The sequence below is a fragment of the Schistocerca serialis genome, chromosome 5, assembly GCF_023864345.2.
Source record: "Schistocerca serialis cubense isolate TAMUIC-IGC-003099 chromosome 5, iqSchSeri2.2, whole genome shotgun sequence".
NCBI classification, from domain to species: Eukaryota; Metazoa; Arthropoda; class Insecta; order Orthoptera; family Acrididae; genus Schistocerca; species Schistocerca serialis.
This window is the reverse complement of record NC_064642.1, coordinates 511,131,659-511,153,430: the sequence shown is the minus strand read 5'-3', so window position 1 is coordinate 511,153,430 and position 21,772 is coordinate 511,131,659. Positions and strand designations below refer to the sequence as shown.

Here is a 21,772-nt window from a genome sequence, read left to right as displayed (position 1 = left end):
TAAAAAAGTGTTCTAACGAAAGCATGAACCGTCTGAAGATGAATCACAACGATTCGAAAGCGGTAACGGTTCCCTTTGAATAAAGGAACTGAAAATAAATTTGTGGCTGGTTGCTGTCTCAACACCATCAACATCTGTCTTCAAATAACAGCCACTGTCTCCAAACATGTCATCATATGACAAAATTGCAGTAAATAAATCATTTATTTCTTAATTAAAACAGTAGACGAGTATGAGCACTCACTATAAATGCATTTATTTTGATTTCAGTGCAGCGTAGCCGATTCGTTACGTGCGTTAGTCTACTGCTAGTCCACTAGTATTAGAGCGAAGGCGGATAATCTAGCGTGCAAGGATCACTTTTCGTCTCTTGGGTTGATGAAATCAGCGAGAACGGTAGCTGCCACCGAAGCAGAAGCTGGCCTCATCTTCATTCATTGTTCGTGCGGGAAGGATCAGTAGCTGCGTATTTAGCATCAGTTGCAGGTGAGTTGTCAGCCAGGAGAGATTTTTCTTGTTCAGTGTCTGTGTTGCCCACCACTCTTGCCAGCGGTATGTTGTGTTGTTAGCGGCTGTTGAAGTTCTTCAAGAGCGCGTAGTAGGAGTATCCTGCGTTCAGCAACTGCAACAGACCAGCGGCGAATTTCCTTGAGCAAGCACATTTACACTGGGACATAGGTACTTCAACGTGAACATGGTCAGACTATTTGATTTATGTTGTTACCACAGGACTGATATGTTTTAACGTCCTCCATGCATCAGAAGACATTTGCTTAGCTAAAAATTGGTCTGAGGTAGAACATATTTTCTTTTTCAGTTAAGACAATCCTGTCTTTTTCATGCGACGTTGTTTGAAAAACTTGTAAGCCTGCTGAAGGGTAATTTGTGTTGAGAAGTAATGGTTAAAAAAAAACACTCGACACGTGCGCTCTTTCTGAGTTAATTTTCATAGAAGTTAGCCACTCAGGCCGTTTCGCATGCAGATTCAAGTGTCCCGCCGAATACAATTACTACCAGTTGTTCTCATAGCCCAGATGGTAGCCCACGGAATTACTCAGCCTGTAGCCTGGGTTCGATACTTACTACCGACCCAAGTCTTGTTTTTGTATTGCTATCGTGTTCGGCTTTACGAAACCAAACGAAGAACATGTCTGCTAATTAACTCTGAAACTCTGAAACTTATCGAATTTTTTGCTTAACAGATATTTCTCAGAACAACCTACCCTGCAATACCCTTACAAGCCTTTGCAGACAGTTTCTGACCACCTTGTATAGTCTGTTATTCGCTAACCTGATGCGTGAGTCCTATTACAGGATGGATGCCTGTCTTCCAGGGGCAAAAAAAAAATATTTTCATATATTTCATGTAATTATTTACGACGTATTACACTTAGAAACTGTGTGGAGGAGGAGGAGTAGATTAGTATTTATCATCCCGTCGACAACGATGTCATTAGAGATGGAGCACAAGCTCGGTTTAGGGACGGATGGGGAAGGAAATCGGACGTGCCATTGCCAAGGAACCACCCCGGCATTTGGCTGAAGAGATTTAGGGAAAACACGGAAAACTTAAATTAATGGCCGGACGCTGGTTTGAACCGTCGTCCTCGCGAATGTGAGTCCGCTGTGCTGAACCACTGTGCCAGCCTGCTCGGTAGGAAACTCTCTATACGTCTTGAGTCAGTGTAACTCACAGTACGCAAATAGCCAGAATACGGTCACCTAGAGTTTAAAGAGGGAGAGCATTTAAAGACTTGCAAAACACTTCGCACGTAATTTTTCTCTGTAGTACACCCCACTGACTGATGAAAGAAAACTACACTACTGACCATTAAAGTTGCTACACCACGAAGACGACGAGCTACAGACGCGAAATTTAACCGACAGGAAGAAGATGCTGTGATACGCAAATGATTAGTTTTTCAGAGCATTCACACAAGGTTGGCGCCGGTGGCGACACCTACAACTTGTAGACATGAGGAAAGTTTCCAACCGATTTCTCATACACAACCAGCGGTTGACCGGCGTTGCCCGGTGAAACGTTGTTGTGATGCCTCGTGTAAGGAGGAGAAATGCGTACCATCACGTTTCCGACTTTGATAAGGTCGGATTGTAGCCTATCGCGATGCAGTTTATCGTATCGCGACATTGCTGCTCGCGTTGGTCGAGATCCAATGACTGTTAGCAGAATATGGAATCGGTGGGTTCAGGAGGGTAATACGGAACGCCGTGCTGGATCCCGACGGCCTCGTATCACTACCAGTCGAGATGACAGGCATCTTATCCGCATGACTCTAACGGATCGTGCAGTCACGTCTCGATCCCTGAGTCAACAGATGAAGACGTTTGCAAGACAACAACCATCTGCACGAACAGTTCGACGACCTTTGCAGCAGCATGGACTATCAGCTCGGAGACCACGGCTGCGGTTACCCTTGACGCAGCATCACAGACATGAGCGTCTGCGATGGTGTACTCAACGACGAACCTGGGTGCACGAATTGAAAATCGTCATTTTTTCGGATGAATCCAGGTTCTGTGTACAGCATCATGATGGTCGCATCCGTGTTTGGCGACATCGCGGTGAACGCACATTGGAAGCGTGTATTCGTCATCGCCATACTGGCTTATCACCCGGTGTGATGGTATAGGGTGCCATTGGTTACACGTCTCGGTCACCTCTTGTTCGCATTGGCGGCACTTTGAACAGTGGACGTTACATTTCAGATGTGTAACGACCCGTGGCTCTACCCTCCTGCGAAACCCTACATTTCAGCAGGATAATGCACGACTGCATGTTGCAGGTCCTGTACGGGCCTTTCTGGATACAGATAATCTCCGACTGCTGGCCTGGCCAGCACATTCTCCGATCTCTCACCAATTGAAAACCTCTGGTCAATGGTGGCCGAGCAACTGGCTCGTTACAATACGCCACTCAGTACTCTTGATGAACTGTGGTATCGTGTTGAAGCTGCACGGGCAGCTGTACCTGTACACGCCATCTAAGCTCTGTTTGACTCAATGCCCAGGCGTATCAAGGACGTTATTACGGCCAGAGGTGGTTGTCCTGGGTACTGATTTCTCAGGATCTATGCACCCAAATTGCGTGAAACTGTAATCACATGTCAGTTCTAGTATAATTTATTTGTCCAATGAATACCCATTTATCATCTGCATTTCTTCTTGGTGTAGCAATTTTAATGGACAGTAGTGTAGTTTACCGCTTACTACATTTTAGTTATCATGCAGTAAAACTGTCGCATCACGCATGGCGTTTTAATTCATTACTCTTTTTCTACTAACTGTATTCATAACACATCGAGCAGACAGTATTAACATATGCCAGTGAATGTACCTAAAAAGTTATATTGTCGTACTGCACGTAACTGAGGATATATGACCTCATAAACGTTGAGATTCTTCGACAGCTAAATTTTGCTTAAAACAGAGCACAAATTACCCAGAGCAGACTCATTCAGTACAGTGAATTCCCACAAACTTTAAACATAATTTAAAAACTTTTGTATATTTTCTTCTCGATTACATGCGTAACGTTCAGTATTTAACCAAGTAACTCGTTTTTAAACAAATCAGAGTTTTGTAGCTATATGGACATGGGAGTTTGATCCTTTAAAGAATAAGGGGTTTATTGGTGCGATTCTAATGGACGTTGTTACTCCAAAACGCGAACGAGGTGAGATACATCTCGTGTACAGAAACAAGCGATGGCTCTCATGGTAAGATCAATATCGATCGGTATGCGTGCGAAAGCATGCTTACCAGTATGCTCCAAAATGCCAGGCATAATATCCGCGATTTTCCGCTGGTCGTATGGCGGGTTCTATTGTCGATAATGAGGTAGGATCAAGTGTTTTGAAAGCCCGTGGGCTAGGAACCATTTCTGTACGCAGCAGATGTATCATCTTAGCGTCACTATCCTACAGTACAGAGTCAAACTATGAGTATTAAACACTTCCTTCTGCTTAGGCAAACGGAACAAATCGATTTGTTCATTCTGCATTTGACGTGGTCTATGATAAGCATGATGGGACTTTTAGCGGCACCGTTAGTTCAAAGGCGGTTCCTTGGAAAACCACAAAAAAGTTTTTGTTTAGAACATTTTGAGCGTCCCCAGCAGACCAAAACCTAGGATCCAAGATGGCCATGCACAGCAAATATCTCAAACTTTTACGATATACTCCCAAGATTCTGATCTCGAACACCTTCAAAATTCTTTGATATACACATATCAAAATAAGTTTTGCATCAACTGGCAGCACCTGGCATCACCTGGCATTCACGTAACTTACAACCGTTACGGCGCCTTCCATGACCACCAGCGGCGCACGTCGGTTCCACAGAAATGCCACCCCAAAACAGCAGGGAACCTCCAACTTGTTGCACTCGCTGGACAGTCTGTCTAAGGCGTTCAGCCTGACCAGGTTGCCTCCAAACACGTCTCCGACGATTGTCTAGTTGAAGGCATATGATACACTCGGTGAAGAGAACGTGATGCCAATCCTGAGCGTTCAATTCGGCATGTTGTTGGGCCCATCTGTACCGCACTGCATTGTGTCGTGGTTGCAAAGATGGACCTCGCCATGAACGTCGGGAGTGAAGTTGCGCATCGTGCAACCTGTTGCGCACAGTTTGAGTCGTAACACGACGTCCTGTGGCTCCACGAAAAGCATTATTCAACATGGTGGCGTTGCTGTCAGGGTTCCTCCGAGCCATAATCCGGAGGTCATCCATCGCAGTAGTAGCCCTTGGCCGGCCTGAGCGAGGCATGTCATCGACAGTTCCTATCTCTCTGTATCTCCTCCATGTCCGATCACCATCGCTTTGGTTCACTCCGAGACTCCTGGACACCTCCCTTGTTGAGAGCCCTTCTTGGCACAAATTAACAATGTGGATGCGATCGAACCGCGGTATTGACCGTCTAGGCATGGTTGAATTACAGACAACACGAGCCGTTTAACACCTTCCTAGTGGAATGACTGGAACTGATCGGCTGTCGGCCCCCTCCGTCTAATAGGCGCTACTCATCCATGGTTGTTTACATCTTTGGGCGGGTTTAGTGACATCTCTGAACAGTCAAAGGGACTTTGTTTGTGATACAATATCCAGAGTCAACGTCTATCTTCCCGAGTTCTGAGAACTGGGATGATCCAAAACTCTTTTTGATGTGTGTATTTTAGAAGAGAGGATTCGGTTTCTTGGCCATTTCTCTACATTCTCCGTTTCGTTACCACTATGATCTCTGAGTGGCTATACAAGTAATTTCACCGCTAGGTACGATGACCATTTTGGGTGGCGCGTCCTTCAGAACAATTGTGGGAAGATTTCTGTTAGTTGAGTTATACCCTTCTTACATAACATGCTAAACTCAGTAGAGTCCTGCAGCCTAATTAAATAAACTGATGCACATGTTTTGTTGAATAGTCCCCATTTGTAGCATCACAGCATGTTAAACGAAGCAAAACTGACTGTTCAAGGAACTTTGGTGAAACGAAGTTTTATAATACAAAATAAGCATTCTTTGAGATACGTGTGACCCGTCACACCCTTCTAATAAAAGTGCCAGCCTAAGCAGTATAGAAGCAGAATCGCCAAGATGCAGGTATTTTCGTTTATTTGGTATTTATCGATGATTTACGCACTACTAAGACACCAGTCAATAGCCAATATAACTGTACCTACAGGATATTCCACAACGCTTGCATCAGGACACTACTATGGGATTTCAGTTCAGTTTTTCTCGACCACCAAAACAAAACACACAGAAACACAAAAGAGGGCAACTTTAGTGTCCCGTCATACAAACAAATAATGATAATTATCCTTGGGTTAACCTAGCCGGTTAAAGTTCTTAAATTTTATGCCTTCAATATTACATACTAAAATTTTGGAAACATAGTTTAGATATTTGTTTCAAAAACATGAAAGTGTGCTTTCTCAAAGTATAATGAAGTATTTCGTCTTGTATACTGCTGCATGAACATACGTGAAAGGGCCTGATCCTGACCAGTTGATGAAGAAAGTGGAAGTAGTTGATGGAATAGGCGACTTTGTAGACTCAAATGCAAGTAACTGGAAGCGAGTGAAATGTAGCCTCCCTTTGTCGTGGAAGGGGATCCAAACACTCTGGTAGTTATTAAATTGTTTCGTGTTTCCTGGAGAACACAGTCCTATCAATTCGTTTATTTTGCGACCTAAAGAGAGGAATCTGCAACTACACTCCTGGAAGTTGAAATAAGAACACCGTGAATTCATTGTCCCAGGAAGGGGAAACTTTATTGACACATTCCTGGGGTCAGATACATCACATGATCACACTGACAGAACCACAGGCACATAGACACAGGCAACAGAGCATGCACAATGTCGGCACTAGTACAGTGTATATCCACCTTTCGCAGCAATGCAGGCTGCTATTCTCCCATGGAGACGATCGTAGAGATGCTGGATGTAGTCCTGTGGAACGCCTTGCCATGCCATTTCCACCTGGCGCCTCAGTTGGACCAGCGTTCGTGCTGGACGTGCAGGCCGCGTGAGACGACGCTTCATCCAGTCCCAAACATGCTCAATGGGGGACAGATCCGGAGATCTTGCTGGCCAGGGTAGTTGACTTACACCTTCTAGAGCACGTTGGGTGGCACGGGATACATGCGGATGTGCATTGTCCTGTTGGAACAGCAAGTTCCCTTGCCGGTCTAGGAATGGTAGAACGATGGGTTCGATGACGGTTTGGATGTACCGTGCACTATTCAGTGTCCCCTCGACGATCATCAGTGGTGTACGGCCAGTGTAGGTGATTGCTCCCCACACCATGATGCCGGGTGTTGGCCCTGTGTGCCTCGGTCGTATGCAGTCCTGATTGTGGCGCTCACCTGCACGGCGCCAAACACGCACACGACCATCATTGGCACCAAGGCAGAAGCGACTCTCATCGCTGAAGACGACACGTCTCCATTCGTCCCTCCATTCACGCCTGTCGCGACACCACTGGAGGTGGGCTGCACGATGTTGGGGCGTGAGCGGAAGACGGCCTAACGGTGTGCGGGACCGTAGCCCAGCTTCATGGAGACGGTTGCGAATGGTCCTCGCCGATACTCCAGGAGCAACAGTGTCCCTAATTTGCTGGGAAGTGGCGGTGCGGTCCCCTACGGCACTGCGTAGGATCCTACGGTCTTGGCGTGCATCCATGCGTCGCTGCGGTCCGGTCCCAGGTCGACGGGCACGTGCACCTTCCGCCGACCACTGGCGACAACATCGATGTACTGTGGAGACCTCACGCCCCACGTGTTGAGCAATTCGGCGGTACGTCCACCCGGCCTCCCGCATGCCCACTATACGCCCTCGCTCAAAGTCCGTCAACTGCACATACGGTTCACGTCCACGCTGTCGCGGCATGCTACCAGTGTTAAAGACTGCGATGGAGCTCCGTATGCCACGGCAAACTGGCTGACACTGACGGCGGCGGTGCACAAATGCTGCGCAGCTAGCGCCATTCGACGGCCAAAACCGCGGTTCCTGGTGTGTCCGCTGTGCCGTGCGTGTGATCATTGCTTGTACAGTCCTCTCGCAGTGTCCGGAGCAAGTATGGTGGGTCTGACACACCGGTGTCAATGTGTTCTTTTTTCCATTTCCAGGAGTGTACATGTACGTTACGTGAGATATGTGTTAGTAATGACGACAGCAACACAAGTAACTGGTAGAAGCTCCGAAACGCACTGTCGGTAAGAATTTCTCCATTTCTGGATTCGTGATGTTTGACGGAAGCCCAGAGCAGAGTCACACGCTGGGAGGCGAATACTATTGCACCGAGTCACAGCCGCTCTACTGACAGAGAGACACATCAATGTGGGGCCAAATTGCGTGATGGAAGCAGACTGGGGTTTGAATGAAGTACAGAGGTATGTTGAGACGTATTACCTGTATCTACAGTCTTGTGAAACCCGAACCCAGGCAATGCTCACATCACAAGTGCTGTCACGAACTGCCTGTCAGCACTGATACCTCGAAAAACAATGTATAACGGAGCAATTACTGCTGTACGTAATAGGAAGGAAGGATGGGAAGAATTACAACTTTTTCAGTACGCAGAGTATTGCCTTTCATTATTGACCAGCTGACAGACACCTGTCGCACGGCCCTGCATTCGTCGGCGCTCGTGTCCTTCACTGACTGCCATCTTCAGCACTATTGCTAGATGAGAAACGCGCCAAGATAGCTGACAGCCACTTGTGCCACCCAGATGCCCCTGCTGGTTTGAGCTATAGGGCTCCATCCTCTCCAATCCACCCCTCCCCCCCTTCCAGATGTTTAAATGATTGTTCCTCTTCTTCAGGAGTACTACAGCAAGATATGAGATCCGCACTAGATAGAATTTACAGAGGACACTGAAATTCAAAATTTCGAAGCGCGGTTCATTCTGTGTTATCGCAAAATAGTGGAGAGAGTGCAAAGGATATGATGCGCAACTTGAGATGATACTCTTTCCCCATACAGACATGCGTACCGCCACTGGGACGTTTAGCGAACATAAATTTGAACTTTGGACCTCCAATACATGGAAGAAATCTACAGATATAGTCCAAATTTCAAGTCTTGTGACTTTAATAAGGTCGGTTCTGTCTACAAATTATAACTTCGAAAGGTCCATGCGGTGTATGGTGTAGAGTACCTCCGTTATTTAACTTCCACCTGCGTTCCATTCGCGACAGTTGTGTGGAAAGAATGATTGTAGGAAACCTCTGCCCACAGTTCTGTGAAGGGCCGCGTTTCCTCAGCTCACCGGGGTCGTTTCAGCGGGCATCTCTACATGTCACCTGTCTCGTATCCGCAGCGCTCTCCACTTCCATAGCTCACACAGAAAAGCAGTAAATACGGCCAGCATTAGGTTAAAATTAAAAAAAATTTTAAAAAATAGGAAATGAAATCAACGCTATCACTGTAATATTATTAATCCATCTAAACAAACTTAACTCCTCTCCAGCCGACTGTTAACGATAAATAAATGAAAGGTGAGGAGCTAAACGGCTTGTCACTTTTCAACAGTGATCACTCAATATTTGTCGCTGTTCGCACCCCTTATGTAGCCTTCGAAGCCTGGTGACAACACTAAACATGGACAACACTAGCCGGCCTTTGTGGCCGAGCGGTTCTAGGCGCTTCAGTCTGGTACCCGGCGACCGCTACGGTCGCAGGTTCGAATCCTGCCTCGGGCATGGATGTGTGTGATGTCCTTAGGTTAGTTAGGTTTAAGTAGTTCTTAGTTCTAGGGGACTGATGAACTCAGATGTTAAGTCCCCTAGTGCTCAGAGCCATTTTTTTTGGACAGCACTAAGGCAATCTGGTGGCCATACTACCTGTCACGGAAAATTACAACTCTGTCTTTTACATACCCGCCAATGGTGTGTACATGTATGAAGTTACATTGGTATCCAGTCATTTCTTCTGGGTGGTTCATTTTTTTTTTTTTCAGGCAGTGAAATTAAACACGAGCGATTTGTATGAATAACTTCTCGTTGGCACCCATTGACACTGTCGTTCAGTGGTCACAGGTTGCTTTACCAGTCATTTTTTGCATCACGTACACGTTACATATAAATCGCACATACATGACACAAATTCAAGTGATAACGTAGGTCTTAATCCGTCGGAACGTGTAGTGGAAAGAAGAAAAAGTGTGACCGGTTAAGAAACTTGGATTTTCAGTCGGTTTCTTTAATAGGCACCGTCAAGCCTCATCTAAAACGTTCGTATTTGATGTATGTGCTACGCCTGTAACAATAGAAGAGGATCTAATCACACTAATCCACGTTGCAACTGAAATACTGAACGCACAGCCGTACGTATTTCGGCAGTCTCTTCTCTGGCCAAATACCCTCTGCAATAAAATTGGGGATCAAATTTTATGCAACGAAAAGTGTAATATTATCAACACAACCAAACCGTTCTCTGACTATGTCATGAATTCCTGAACATTACTTCCTTCTTGAAAAATCATCAACTTGGCGTCTTGCAAAACATATTAAGCCTTGTTAGTTTTATTTTTTATGCACCCTACACGATCCTGTCTAATGCATGATGGATGGTAATGTTTACAAATTTTAGGTACTCGTATTTAGTTATCATATTTCACTAGCCTTCCGAGTAAGGGAAAAGTCACTATATGCAACTGTAGACGCCCTTATTCTATTCTGGTCTCCTGATTCCTCCAGGAGATAAATTACGATGCCAGCGGAATCGACGTACAATATCGACGTACAATCTTTCTTGACCAGTTTACAGGAGAAGGGTTCTGGAGGCAGCGTGGCCCTCTTCCAGAGATTCCCAATCAAGCTCCCTGTGAATCTTTGTCACACTTACGTTAAAGGCCCACCAACGTGTCTCCGATTTTTGTCCATGTCTACTGATACGCCGACGTAAGGTCCCCAAACGCTGGAGCAGTACTCTAGACCCGGTCGCACAAGCGTTGCGTATGTGATTTACTTTACCGATGCAGTGCACTTTCCAGGAAGCTTCTGTACAATATAAATGTTCGTTCTGCCAAGTGAGCTAATATGAACATTAGAATAAAAATACCTTACTGTCGAGATTTTGCGTAGTTATATGTACCAGCCAAATCATAATGACCACTGTCCACCGCGACGTTGGACGCAACCGGTGGAGTTGCGGGCACCTGACGCGTTAATGAAAGTATGCCAGCGGAACAGGCACACCCTAGCGAAGATATGGACTGCAAATGGAGAAATTCCTTGAGATACGCGACTTTGTGAACGAGCAGACTATTATTATACAGAGCCCGTGAACGAGTATCTCGTAAACGGCGAAACTGGTCGAATGTTCACGTGCTACTGTCGTGAGCATCTACGGAAAGAGGTAGAACGACAATGAAACTACCACTAGGCGCTAATTGGTTAGACGTCCACGACTCTTTACAGAACATGGGACTCGGAGGCTTGTCGTCTCTGTAATGTAGGATAGATGGTGATCTGTGACATTTCTGCTGGAAGAGGACGATTCTGGTGCAAGCATAAGTGTTTCGGAACACATCGTTGACCGTACATTGTTGAACATGCAGCTCTGCAGCAGACCACCCGTATCTGTTCATGTGTTGACCCAATGACATCGTCACTGCGTTTGCATGGGTCCTGTCGAAGTAATCGAAGACACACGACAGCTGCTAACCACCTGCATCCCTTCATGCTTGATGTCTTCTTCTAAGGCGATTTCATCTTTCAGCAGTATAATTGTCTGTGTCTCGGAGCCGGACCCGCGTTACAGTGTTCTCAGGAGCATTACAGTGAACTGACGTTGATGTCTCGGAGACCAGTTCTCCCTGTGTAAATCCAATGGAAGCCATCTGGGACGCTATCGGGTGCCATCACCGCGTAGCCAAATCAACAGCCTGTTACGTGAATTATATAACCTGTGCGTAGACATCTAAAGCCTTTAATTACGTAATGTATAATTCCATATGCAGTCAGCCAGGAGAGATGGCTGAAGGCTGACGTGGTCCATTCATACAGATCTCATTTGCATCCTACAGTCAGAGAAGAGTCATTCGATACTTCAAACAGCTAGTAAACTACGATGCGAGAAGATCTCTTAAGAAAGAATATGGAAGATTTCAGTATTTTTATTTCAAATGTATTAAATAATTCACATTTTTAAACCTGAAGTTACTGGAATTCTACCAAAGTGAAAATATTAAGTATACTGAATGTAAGTATTATTCACCTAGACCGCCCGTCTTAGTTTGTATTATCAGTGAATCACGGTAATCTCTGACGTAATAATTACTTATTTTTGTTGAACCAATGAGAATAATTAATTATGAATCAGTATCTTGTTCTCTACTTATATCTGTTGGAAGAACCTGCGAATATATGAGTAAAATACTTCATAACTACAAGAAAGGTGATATAATTAAGAGAAGCGAGTAAATTCAGATTTGTAATGCTTCAGCTAGTTTCTAAGAAGTCCGATGTACGTAAATTAATAGACGAATCCAGAAATGGATAAATTCTTACCGACAGTGCGTTTCGGTGCTTCTACCAGTTACTTGTGTTGCTGTCGTCATTACTAACACATATCTCACGTAATGTACATGTAGTTGCAGATTCCTCTCTTTTGGTCGCAAAATAAACGAATTGATAGGACTGTGTTCTCCAGGAAACACCGCATCTAGAGGCTACATTTATTTTAATTTTGTCCATAGATCGATGGTAGCAAGGTCATGGCTGTAATTTAAAAATTTAAGAGAAGAATACGGCTCAACCACGCGTAACTTTCTTCTGTTTCTTCTTCTGCACTACATAGTTAGACATTGCAGCCAGTTGGGCCTTCAAATTGTCCTCGATCTGTAATCCAACGCTACGTTAGGAAGTCTGATATTTTCCATTGTTTGTAAGTGGTCGATCCAATTCTGACGGGTATTTAATATTGTACAATGAAGTGATTCTGTACTCCTTTCTTAATATCATCTTTTCGTATCCTATCCATCCCAGCTTATCCTTTAACAATCCTTAACAGTCTCATTACTGCCGACTGTATTTTACTCAGTTGCTTTTGAGTCGGTACCTAGTCTTCGCTTGCACATGGCCCTGTGGATAGAACTATTACTTTATAAAATTTCATTTCATTTCTTTCCTAATTTTTATTTTTAAATGTTTCTTTAGTAGCCCAAATACAGCTTGAAATTTATTACTTTTTGCTCAAAATCGTTGTCATTATAAATAGCCCAACTTACCTCACAGCCGTCCGGAGTGGCCGAGCGGTTCTAGGCGCTACAGTCTGGAATCGCACGACCGCTACGGTCGCAGGTTCGAATCCTGCCTCGGGCATGGATATGTGTGATGTCCTTAGGTTAGTTAGTAGTTCTAAATTCTACGGGAGTGATGACCTCAGAATTTAAGTCCCATAGTGCTCAGAGACATTTTTGAACCTTACCTCACAGCCAAGATATTTAAAATTCTATACTGGTTCTAAAATATTGTTTTCTAGCACAGTCTTTGCTCTGGCTCGATCCTTCCCTCTAAAAACTAAAATTTTTATTTTATTAGTAGAGACTTTAAAATTCTAAGACTTGCATAGATTATTTAGAAGATAGTTGGAGTGTGTTCAAATGAGTGTGAAATCTTATGGGACTTAACTGCTAAGGTCATCAGTCCCTAGGCTTACACACTACTTAAACCAAATTATCCTAAGGACAAACACACACCCATGCCCGAGGGAGGACTCGAACCTCCGCCGGGACCAGCCGCACAGTCCATGACTGCAGCGCCTTGGCAGTCTGGAACCGCAAGACCGCTACGGTCGCAGGTTCGAATCCTGCCTCGGGCATGGATGTTTGTGATGTCCTTAGGTTAGTTAGGTTTAACTAGTTCTAAGTTCTAGGGGACTAATGACCTCAGCAGTTGAGTCCCATAGTGCTCAGAGCCATTTGAACCATTTTTTTGCAGCGCCTTGGACCGCTCGGCTAATCCAGCGCTGTGAAAGATAGTTGGATTTCTGTAACTGTCTTGTGTACTGTCCTTTCAGCAGCGGGTTGTTCGGAGTACTGGTGTTCCTCCAACGGAAAGCAAATATCTCTCAGCCGCTTCACGTGGAATTTTAATCTAAATAAAATCTGATGACATGAAACGGGATGCGCTTTGAAAGAACAAACTTCCATCATCAACACACAATCATAAGAATCAGAATGCCACATCCATTTGATGACCTGGATCTTAAGATGGAAGCTTGTTTTTTTGCGAAACACGTCAATATTAATGTGGTCAGATGTAACGAGGGTAAAGTTGTGAATGTGGTTGTGCTGAATTGTTCTTTTAAATTCGTTATATTTACACCTATGTTCATAGTTTCTTTTCCTGTATTTTGCTCGAAATAGGGGACACACCACGAATTCGTCTCGCTTATCATGAGCTAACGTGGTGACGAAAGATTCTGAGAAAACAGCGGGTTGATGCAGGTGATGAAAGATCTCTTCAGCTTAGGAGGTTAACTCTTACCTTCAAAGCATAGTTTATTACGACTGTACGTGTGCAGCATGGCAATGTAAAATAGGTTGTGGATAAACTAGTAAGAATATACTTGCAACATTTTAAAATTGGTTCAAAAGGCTCTGAGCACTATGGGACTTAACATCTGTGGTCATCAGTCCCCTAGAACTTAGAACTACTTAAGCCTAACTAACCTAAGGACATCACACAACACCCAGTCATCACGAGGCAGAGAAAATCCCTGACCCCGCCGGGAATCGAACCCGGGAACCCGGGCGTGGGAAGCGAGAACGCTACCGCACGACCACGAGCTGCGGATGCAACATTTCAAACATCATACGACAGCAAGGATGTTAAAATATTATGTGACACGTAACTGACACTAAGAATAAGTGAGGAAATCAGTCTGTGAAATATTCGTAATAGAAAAAGGAATCAGTTCGGGGAAATACATAAAGACGCTCAGAAATAGTTAATGTGTCGCAGTAAGAAGATAAAGGGTGGAAACATTGTAAGAACCTGAAGGAGATCGTAGTTAGGTATGTAGACAAGATATGAGAAGCACCAGATAGGAACAGCTGGAGGACCACATCAGAGCACTCGGCATTCTTTCAACGCATGGAATGAGAAAATGTCTATTGCCGAATTAGCTGAAGTCTATTATCTTCAAACAGCATATTGTCAACTAGCACACTTAAGGTATGTAGATGTTTTTCTACTTTGATTGTATCACAATATTTACATTTTATGTTACGTGGATACTAAATATATCACTTTATTACATGCACTGGTGACCCACATAAAGTGAATTAGTTGCAATCGCAAGTGATGGCGATTAAAGTAATAAATGAGGTACAAAATGCAGCGTTTAAGTCAGAAAAGTAACTGACGACGGCCGAAGCAGAGGTGATATAAAATGCTGAGTGGGAATGGCAAGAAAAGAATTTCTGGCAAAAGAGAAATCTGTTAAGAATGCATACAAATTTCGATACATATGTAATGTCTGCTCTTTCGGGCAAACTGATAATCTGGGACTGACGGGAGGCCAGCTAGGACAGTGCGTGCAGTTACAATGACCTCTGTATCCGGATGACTCGACGTTAAAGGCATATGCCCAGTAAGCAGGAGACCTGGGTTCGAATCCTGATCCGGCAGAAATTTTCCCCTTTCCCCATTGATTTCAATAAATGTCCGCTAGCAGCCAGTATCTATAATTCCCTTGGCTCTTGAAATGTTTAACTATCAGGCTGTTTTTTCTTAAGGTATGTAACCTTTTACGGAAGCGAAAGTGAGCGATAAAGATTTCAGACTACAAGAGAATAGAAGCTTTTGAAATTTGAGGGCTGAAAATTACTTTGGTGAACTGAATAAGAAGCGTAGAGTTGTTGAATCGAATGGGGGAAAAGAAACTTTGAGGAACAACTAGATTAAAAGAAGCGATCGCTTGACAGGACACACTTTGAGGCATCGGAGGATCGTCAATTTGGCAATGGAATAATATGTGTGTGTTTGGGGGGGGGGGGGGGAGGATGAAAAAAAAATCGAAGATTTGAGTACAGGAAGGAGTTTCAAATGGATATACACTGTCCAGTCACATTAGTGTCACCAACTGTCAAAAGCCTGAATAACAACCTTTTGCAGTTCGGAGCGCTACAAGACGTGAAGGAAGAGAGTCAGTGAGGTTTTGGAAGGCATCGAAAGTGTTGTGCAGCCATGCTCACTCCAGTGCCGTGACCAGCTGCGCTAAAGTTACTCTGTTGAGGATTCGTCGCGCGAACAGCCCTATCGATGTGGTCCCACAGATTCTCGATTGGGTTTAAGTCCGAGGAGTATGGTGACCTTGGCAGTACGGTAAATTCATGGTGATGGCACGTATACAGAGAGCTGCATTACATGTTGCATTGTCCTGCTGGTAGACGCCATCGCGCCAAAGAAAAACAGACTGCGTGTAGGAGTGGGTATAGTCCCCAAGGGTAGATGCAAATGTGTGTTGATCCATTATGCCTTCCAGGATGGCGAGATAAAGGAGGACGTGCCAAGAAAACTTTCCTCAGACCATAACGCTCCCTCCTATTATGCTTACAGACGTCCCATGCCATAAAGGTCTACGGCAGTCTGTGCGAGGAAGCATCAACGTGATTTGACCGAAAAGGTCCCCGGTGACTCGTAGTGGACGTCCAGTGGCGGTGTTGGTGTGCAAGTACCAGCCTTCGTCGCCGATGAACACCAGTCAGAATGTGTGCGTGAACTAGGAACCTGTTGAGGAGACCTGTATGAGCAACGTTCACTCAACTCTAATTGAAGAGACACTGAAACTTCCTGGGAAATTAAAACTGCGTGCCGAACCGAGACTCGAACTCGGGACCTATGCCTTTCGCTGCGAAGTGCTCTACCATCTGAGCTACCCAAGCATGACTCACGACCCGTCCTCACAGCTGTACTCCTGCCAGTACCTCGTCTCCTTCCTTCCAAACTTCACAGAAGCTCTTCTGCGAACCTTGCAGAACTAGCACTCCTGGAAGAATGGATATTGCGGAGACATGGCTTAGCCACAGCCTTGGTCCGGCACACAGGTTTACTCTGGCAAGAAGTTTCATATCAGCGCACACTCAGCTGCAGAGTGAAAATCTCATTCTGAAGAGACACTGTTGGTAGCCCCTTGATTCATGTGGGCAGTCAGTTGATCAACAGACGCACGTCTGTTCACCCGTACAAATCTCCACAGGAGTCGTTCATCCATGCTATCTATGGCCTAAGCTGCACCACAGCTGCATCGGTGCTGGTTTTGAATGGCACCATTTTGCCAAGCACGGTATACTTTAACCACAGCGTCACGCGAACAGTTTACAAACTTAGCCGTTTCGGAAATACTCCCACTCTTGGCCCGAAAGCCAATGATCGTCGGCTTTTGGCTGTCAGATAAATCGCTCTTTCCCCGCGTTACGGCAACGACTGCCTGGCTTCCCGCGTCCCCCAGGAGACACTATGTACCCTTCACTGTTAGTGCTCTCACCAGCCGTCTGTGAGTAGTTATTACACGTCGGCGTCGAACACACGGGGTGGTTACATCAATGTGACTGAAGCATGCAGATTGCCTTAGTTGTGTAGAGATGAAGAAGCTTGCACAGGATAGGCTAGCGTGACAGCTGCATCAAGTCAGGAGTGAAGACCACAATGCGAACAAGAGGTTGTTACTATATTTCATTTTTACTCTTTGTAACGAGTGTTGTCTTGAATTTATCGATGTTTAAAGGTAACTGTCATCCTGCAGCACAAATACGTGTAACAGGTGCAAAGATGAGGAAGTGTTGGTGCAGGCGCCGCGGAGCTCACCGAGAGGAAGGTGCTCCTCTCTATGGCGTAGATGCCGCCCGCGGTGAGCGTGAGTCGCTTCATGGCGCGCGCCATCACCACCAACAGCGCGTGCCGGCACCGCGGGCTGGCGTCCGGCCAGCCGCAGTCGTACGCCGCCTGCGACACCGCCTCGCTCTGCGAACACCGAGCAACACACTGCAAAGTGTAGCGGCCACTTAACGCTGGCCCGTCTAGATTTCAAAGCAAAGACACCGCTTACGAAAATTCATGCATAGTAAGGGAACATACAAAAGGAATTGAACTTTCTGAGGATTCAGCAGGTGCAACGTAGGAGTTAAAGTGCGGTAGCTCGTGCATAATCAGTACGATCAAGTGACACAGACTGATGTAGCTGTAGAAGGTGGCGAGGGTGTTTGGGGAGACTCGTGGTTTATACGAGACTAACATTACTATAATAACATGGAGAACAGAACAAGTAACAAAACTGGCACTAGAGGAACAAGTTCAAAAATGGTTCAAATGGCTCTGAGCACTATGAGACTAAACTTCTGAGGTCATCAGTCCCCTAGAACTTAGAACTACTTAAACCTAACTAACCTAAGGACATCACGCACATCCATGCCCGAGGCAGGATTCGAGCCTGCGACCGTAGCGGTCGTGCGGTTACAGACTGTAGCGCCTAGAACCGCTCGGCCACTAAGGCCGGCGAGAGGAACAAGTGATCACTACAGAGCGTGCGCACATCAATGTCTGTGTGAAACAGACGGAAATATTGTGTGTGTTTGTGTGAAAAAGAGGGAGAGAGAGAGAGAGAGAGAGAGAGAGAGAGAGAGAGCGCTTCAGTTTTGTCTTACATTGTCTGATTTTATATTTTATCATGGTTCTATCACAGCGGAGAACAAGGTTTCACAACAGAGAGCTGTATATTGATTCATTATTTATTGCCCGCATCTCGTGGTCGTGCGGTAGCGTTCTCGCTTCCCACGCCCGGGTTCCCGGGTTCGATTCCCGGCGGGGTCGGGGATTTTCTCTGCCTCGTGATGGCTGGGTGTTGTGTGCTGTCCTTAGGTTAGTTAGATTTAAGTAGTTCTAAGTTCTAGGGGACTGATGACCATAGATGTTAAGTCCCATAGTGCTCAGAGCCTTTGCATATAGTACTTGTCTTCAATCGCTAGAAAATCTCTATGTGTTACACAACGACTGCCTGGATTGTCTGTCAATGGAGCGTGATATGTATCCCCCATGCTCTGGCTAAGCCATATCTCCGCAATATCCTTTCTTCCGTGAGTGCTAGTCCCGCAAGTTTCGTAAGAGATCTCATATGAAGTTTGGATGGTAGGACATGAGGCCGTGGCGGAAGTAAAGCTGTGAGAGTGGCCCGTGAGTCGTGCTTGGGTAGCTCATGAGGAGAACACAGCAAGTGCCGTAGTCCGATTTCCCAGAAACTTCGTCCAGTGCCAGAGGGCCTACATTAAGCGAACACGTGTCTCGGCTGATCCGTAGATAGTCGACTATTTCTGTGCCTTTTACCACGCTACAATGGTTAGCGTAAGGACTTCTTAACTTTGTGCCCCATGTTCCAAATCTGATTATTATTTTTTTTCTTTTTGTTTTGCATTTATATATCCATGCCTGTAGAAAATTACGGATGTTTTCCAGTGTATACTGATATAACTCAGATGAACGAACTTAAAAAAATTAGAAAATTATTTGAAATTGTCTTCGATGAAATTGCTGTAGTGTATCTGGATTCATAATCAATTGCAACGGCCAGTTTTCGAAAAAGTAACCTGCCACGCACGGTCTGCCGTAAGATTATTGTCAACGCGTAAAACCTTCACCAGTATAAAGAAAAGTCACAGTGTCAATACTGCCTTCGCACGATGCTTTCGGTGTTCGGAATATCTGTATTTAAAATGTTTCTACTATCGGTATCATAGAAGAGAATGCGCCAAATCTTCCTGAAGAATAAGCATAGAAATAAAATATAAGAATTAGGAACAGACTGCAATATCAGAACAAGAGAATTTAGAAAGCTTGTAACCACTCAAAATACCGTTCACACATACAGTATATAGAAAATGTGTGATACTTATTGTGAAATCCAGTTGCAGTTTTACAGTTAATATAACGCCCTTGATTCCCCTAATTTGATAAGAAACATACTTGTAGTAACCTTCTGTGGACATGGGTAGATAAATGAAAATAATGAAAATGAAATAAAATAAATAAAAAAATCGGGTTTCGTACACTGGCTGCAAAATTAAAAACCTGCAGCTCTAATAACAGAGCCACCACTTCTGAGAAAATCTCGCTGTAGAGACACACAAGGTACCTCGAACACCTCTACGACTTTGACCGTCGTTTTTGCAGACACAGTCGAGTATCAACGAATAAGCCCAGAAAAATGTTCGCTTATTTCGGTTCCTCTTCCGTTAAGCGTAGTTCCTGGGAGATCGGATGACGGAACATGCCGTGATGTCCTCGTCAATTTATATAGAACTTGCCCACAAAAGGTAAAGATCACGAATTCGAGTCTCGATCGGGCATACAGTTCTATTCTACCAGGATGTTTCATATCATCCGTTAAGATTTTGCGGTTCTGAACGAATCCGTAACTGATCACATCGCCCTTCTTTGGATCTTTTCTGTCCCCTCTGTTAACCTACTTAGAAAGGTGGCAAACAAACTCAATAATATAACGGGTGTATTGTCAGCCGCTTTTTTCGTCGCTGAATTCCACTTCATTAAGGTCCATCCAATGAATTTCAGTTTGCGATATTTTTTCCACTACAACAAGATTTATGTGTGTGTTCCATAATAGATCCCTCCAGACCATTTCTCTCACGTATGTTATGGCCCATGCAGATAAATTTTCTTTTCCAGTGACATAATACAACTAAACTTCGGACTTACAAGTTATCTGAAATGTTCCTACTGAAGGACACTATATTTGTATTTGGAGGCTCTACAGCCATGCAAATTTAAGCTCTCTGTGATTGAAAGGACAAGGTCGATTTCTTCCCACATCTATCTCAGTCCAAACTTGGAATCAATCTCTAATACCTTTGTCGCCTATTTGGCATAGGAATTCCTTTCCTAAAGTAGGTAGGGGAACCATTTTCAATTCGTCGCCACAATATGTAAAGGATCTTATCGCATAGTGCTCTCTTCACCATAAGGACTACACATTTAACCGTTTCTTCACAGCTTTATACTTACTGCGGAGTGTGAGTTTCATTCTTTCTGTTTTCTGGATGACTCTGCATATTTCCCTAAATAGTGGTGTAACACAAAACAGATTCTCTTCTGCAGCTGTTGTGTCGTTTATATCTCATTATGCGAGAAAGATATATAAAAATAAATTACCATAACATGAATTAGAATCCTTTCGACATCACAATTTGGCTATCATGTGATAACTTTAAAGCAGCTGCTTCGTAATTTCTTTTGGGTTACTAAGCAGGGAAGACAAAGATTGAGAAGACAGGTTTATTGCTGTTTAATTGATCTGCAAGGGACTGATGATCTCACAGTTTGGTCCCTTTAATTCCAACAACAAACCATTTGATCTATGGCCCGTAAAAATTGTTCGAAATGCTCAAATATGTGTGAATTCCTAAGGGGCCAAAATGATGAAGTCCTAGGTCCCTAGACTTACACACTACTTAAACTAACTTATGGTAAGAACAACACACACCCATGCCCGATGGAGGACTCTTACCCCCGGCGAGAAGGACCGTCCAATCCTTCACATGGCGCCTCAAAACGTGCGATCATCCCGCGCGGCCCGTAAAAATTAACTGATACTACTCAGGGGCACTAACAAGCGTGTAAAATGGGTAATAGTTATATCAGGGCACATCTGAGTCTGGTTAGCATGTGTAATGTATTTGCTCCTGTTTTACCGTATAAAAATTTGACAGTAACTTGAAACACTCATTTAATTTTATGACGAAAATACTTTATCTCCTCCTTTCGGTTCTTCACCCAACTATTTAATGCATAGAAATATTCGATATGACATAACTTTATCGAGAAATTATTTGCATTCCTATTAGGAAGTTAGAGGACGTGTTGAAAAGAAATGCCTCAGAATTTTTATATGAAAACAGTTAATCCTTTTTAAATAAACATTATTAACATTCTACACCTTTTTTCTTTTATGTGCACATATTTATTTCTCAACATAGGCACCCTGGCGAAGAACATCCTTCTTCCAACGAGAGACCAGTTTGTTCATATCATCATCGAATGTTTTATTACCGCTTCATCACTATCAAAGTGAAGTCCTCGAAGATGTTCTTTAAGCTCTGGAGACAGATAAGAATTGGATGGGGCCAAGTCGAACTGTATGAAGACGTCAAAAATAAAGACGTCGAAAGTTAATAAGGTTTGTGTTATTTAAAAAGCTTTAAGGGTTTTCAGTACGCCCTTATAAAAAT

The 21,772-nt window shown here is 44.3% G+C and overlaps 1 protein-coding gene across 1 annotated transcript in view; it reads right to left on the bottom strand.

The window, feature by feature from the left end:
* Positions 1-297: 297 nt before the first annotated feature.
* The window catches only part of LOC126482273 (uncharacterized), a 56,747-nt gene continuing 35,272 nt past the window's right edge, over positions 298-21,772 (bottom strand). The window contains exon 4 of the mRNA XM_050106259.1: positions 298-622. Within this exon, the coding sequence (XP_049962216.1) occupies positions 566-622 (57 nt within the window). The 3' untranslated portion in view covers positions 298-565. The remainder of the gene's footprint in view (positions 623-21,772) is intronic.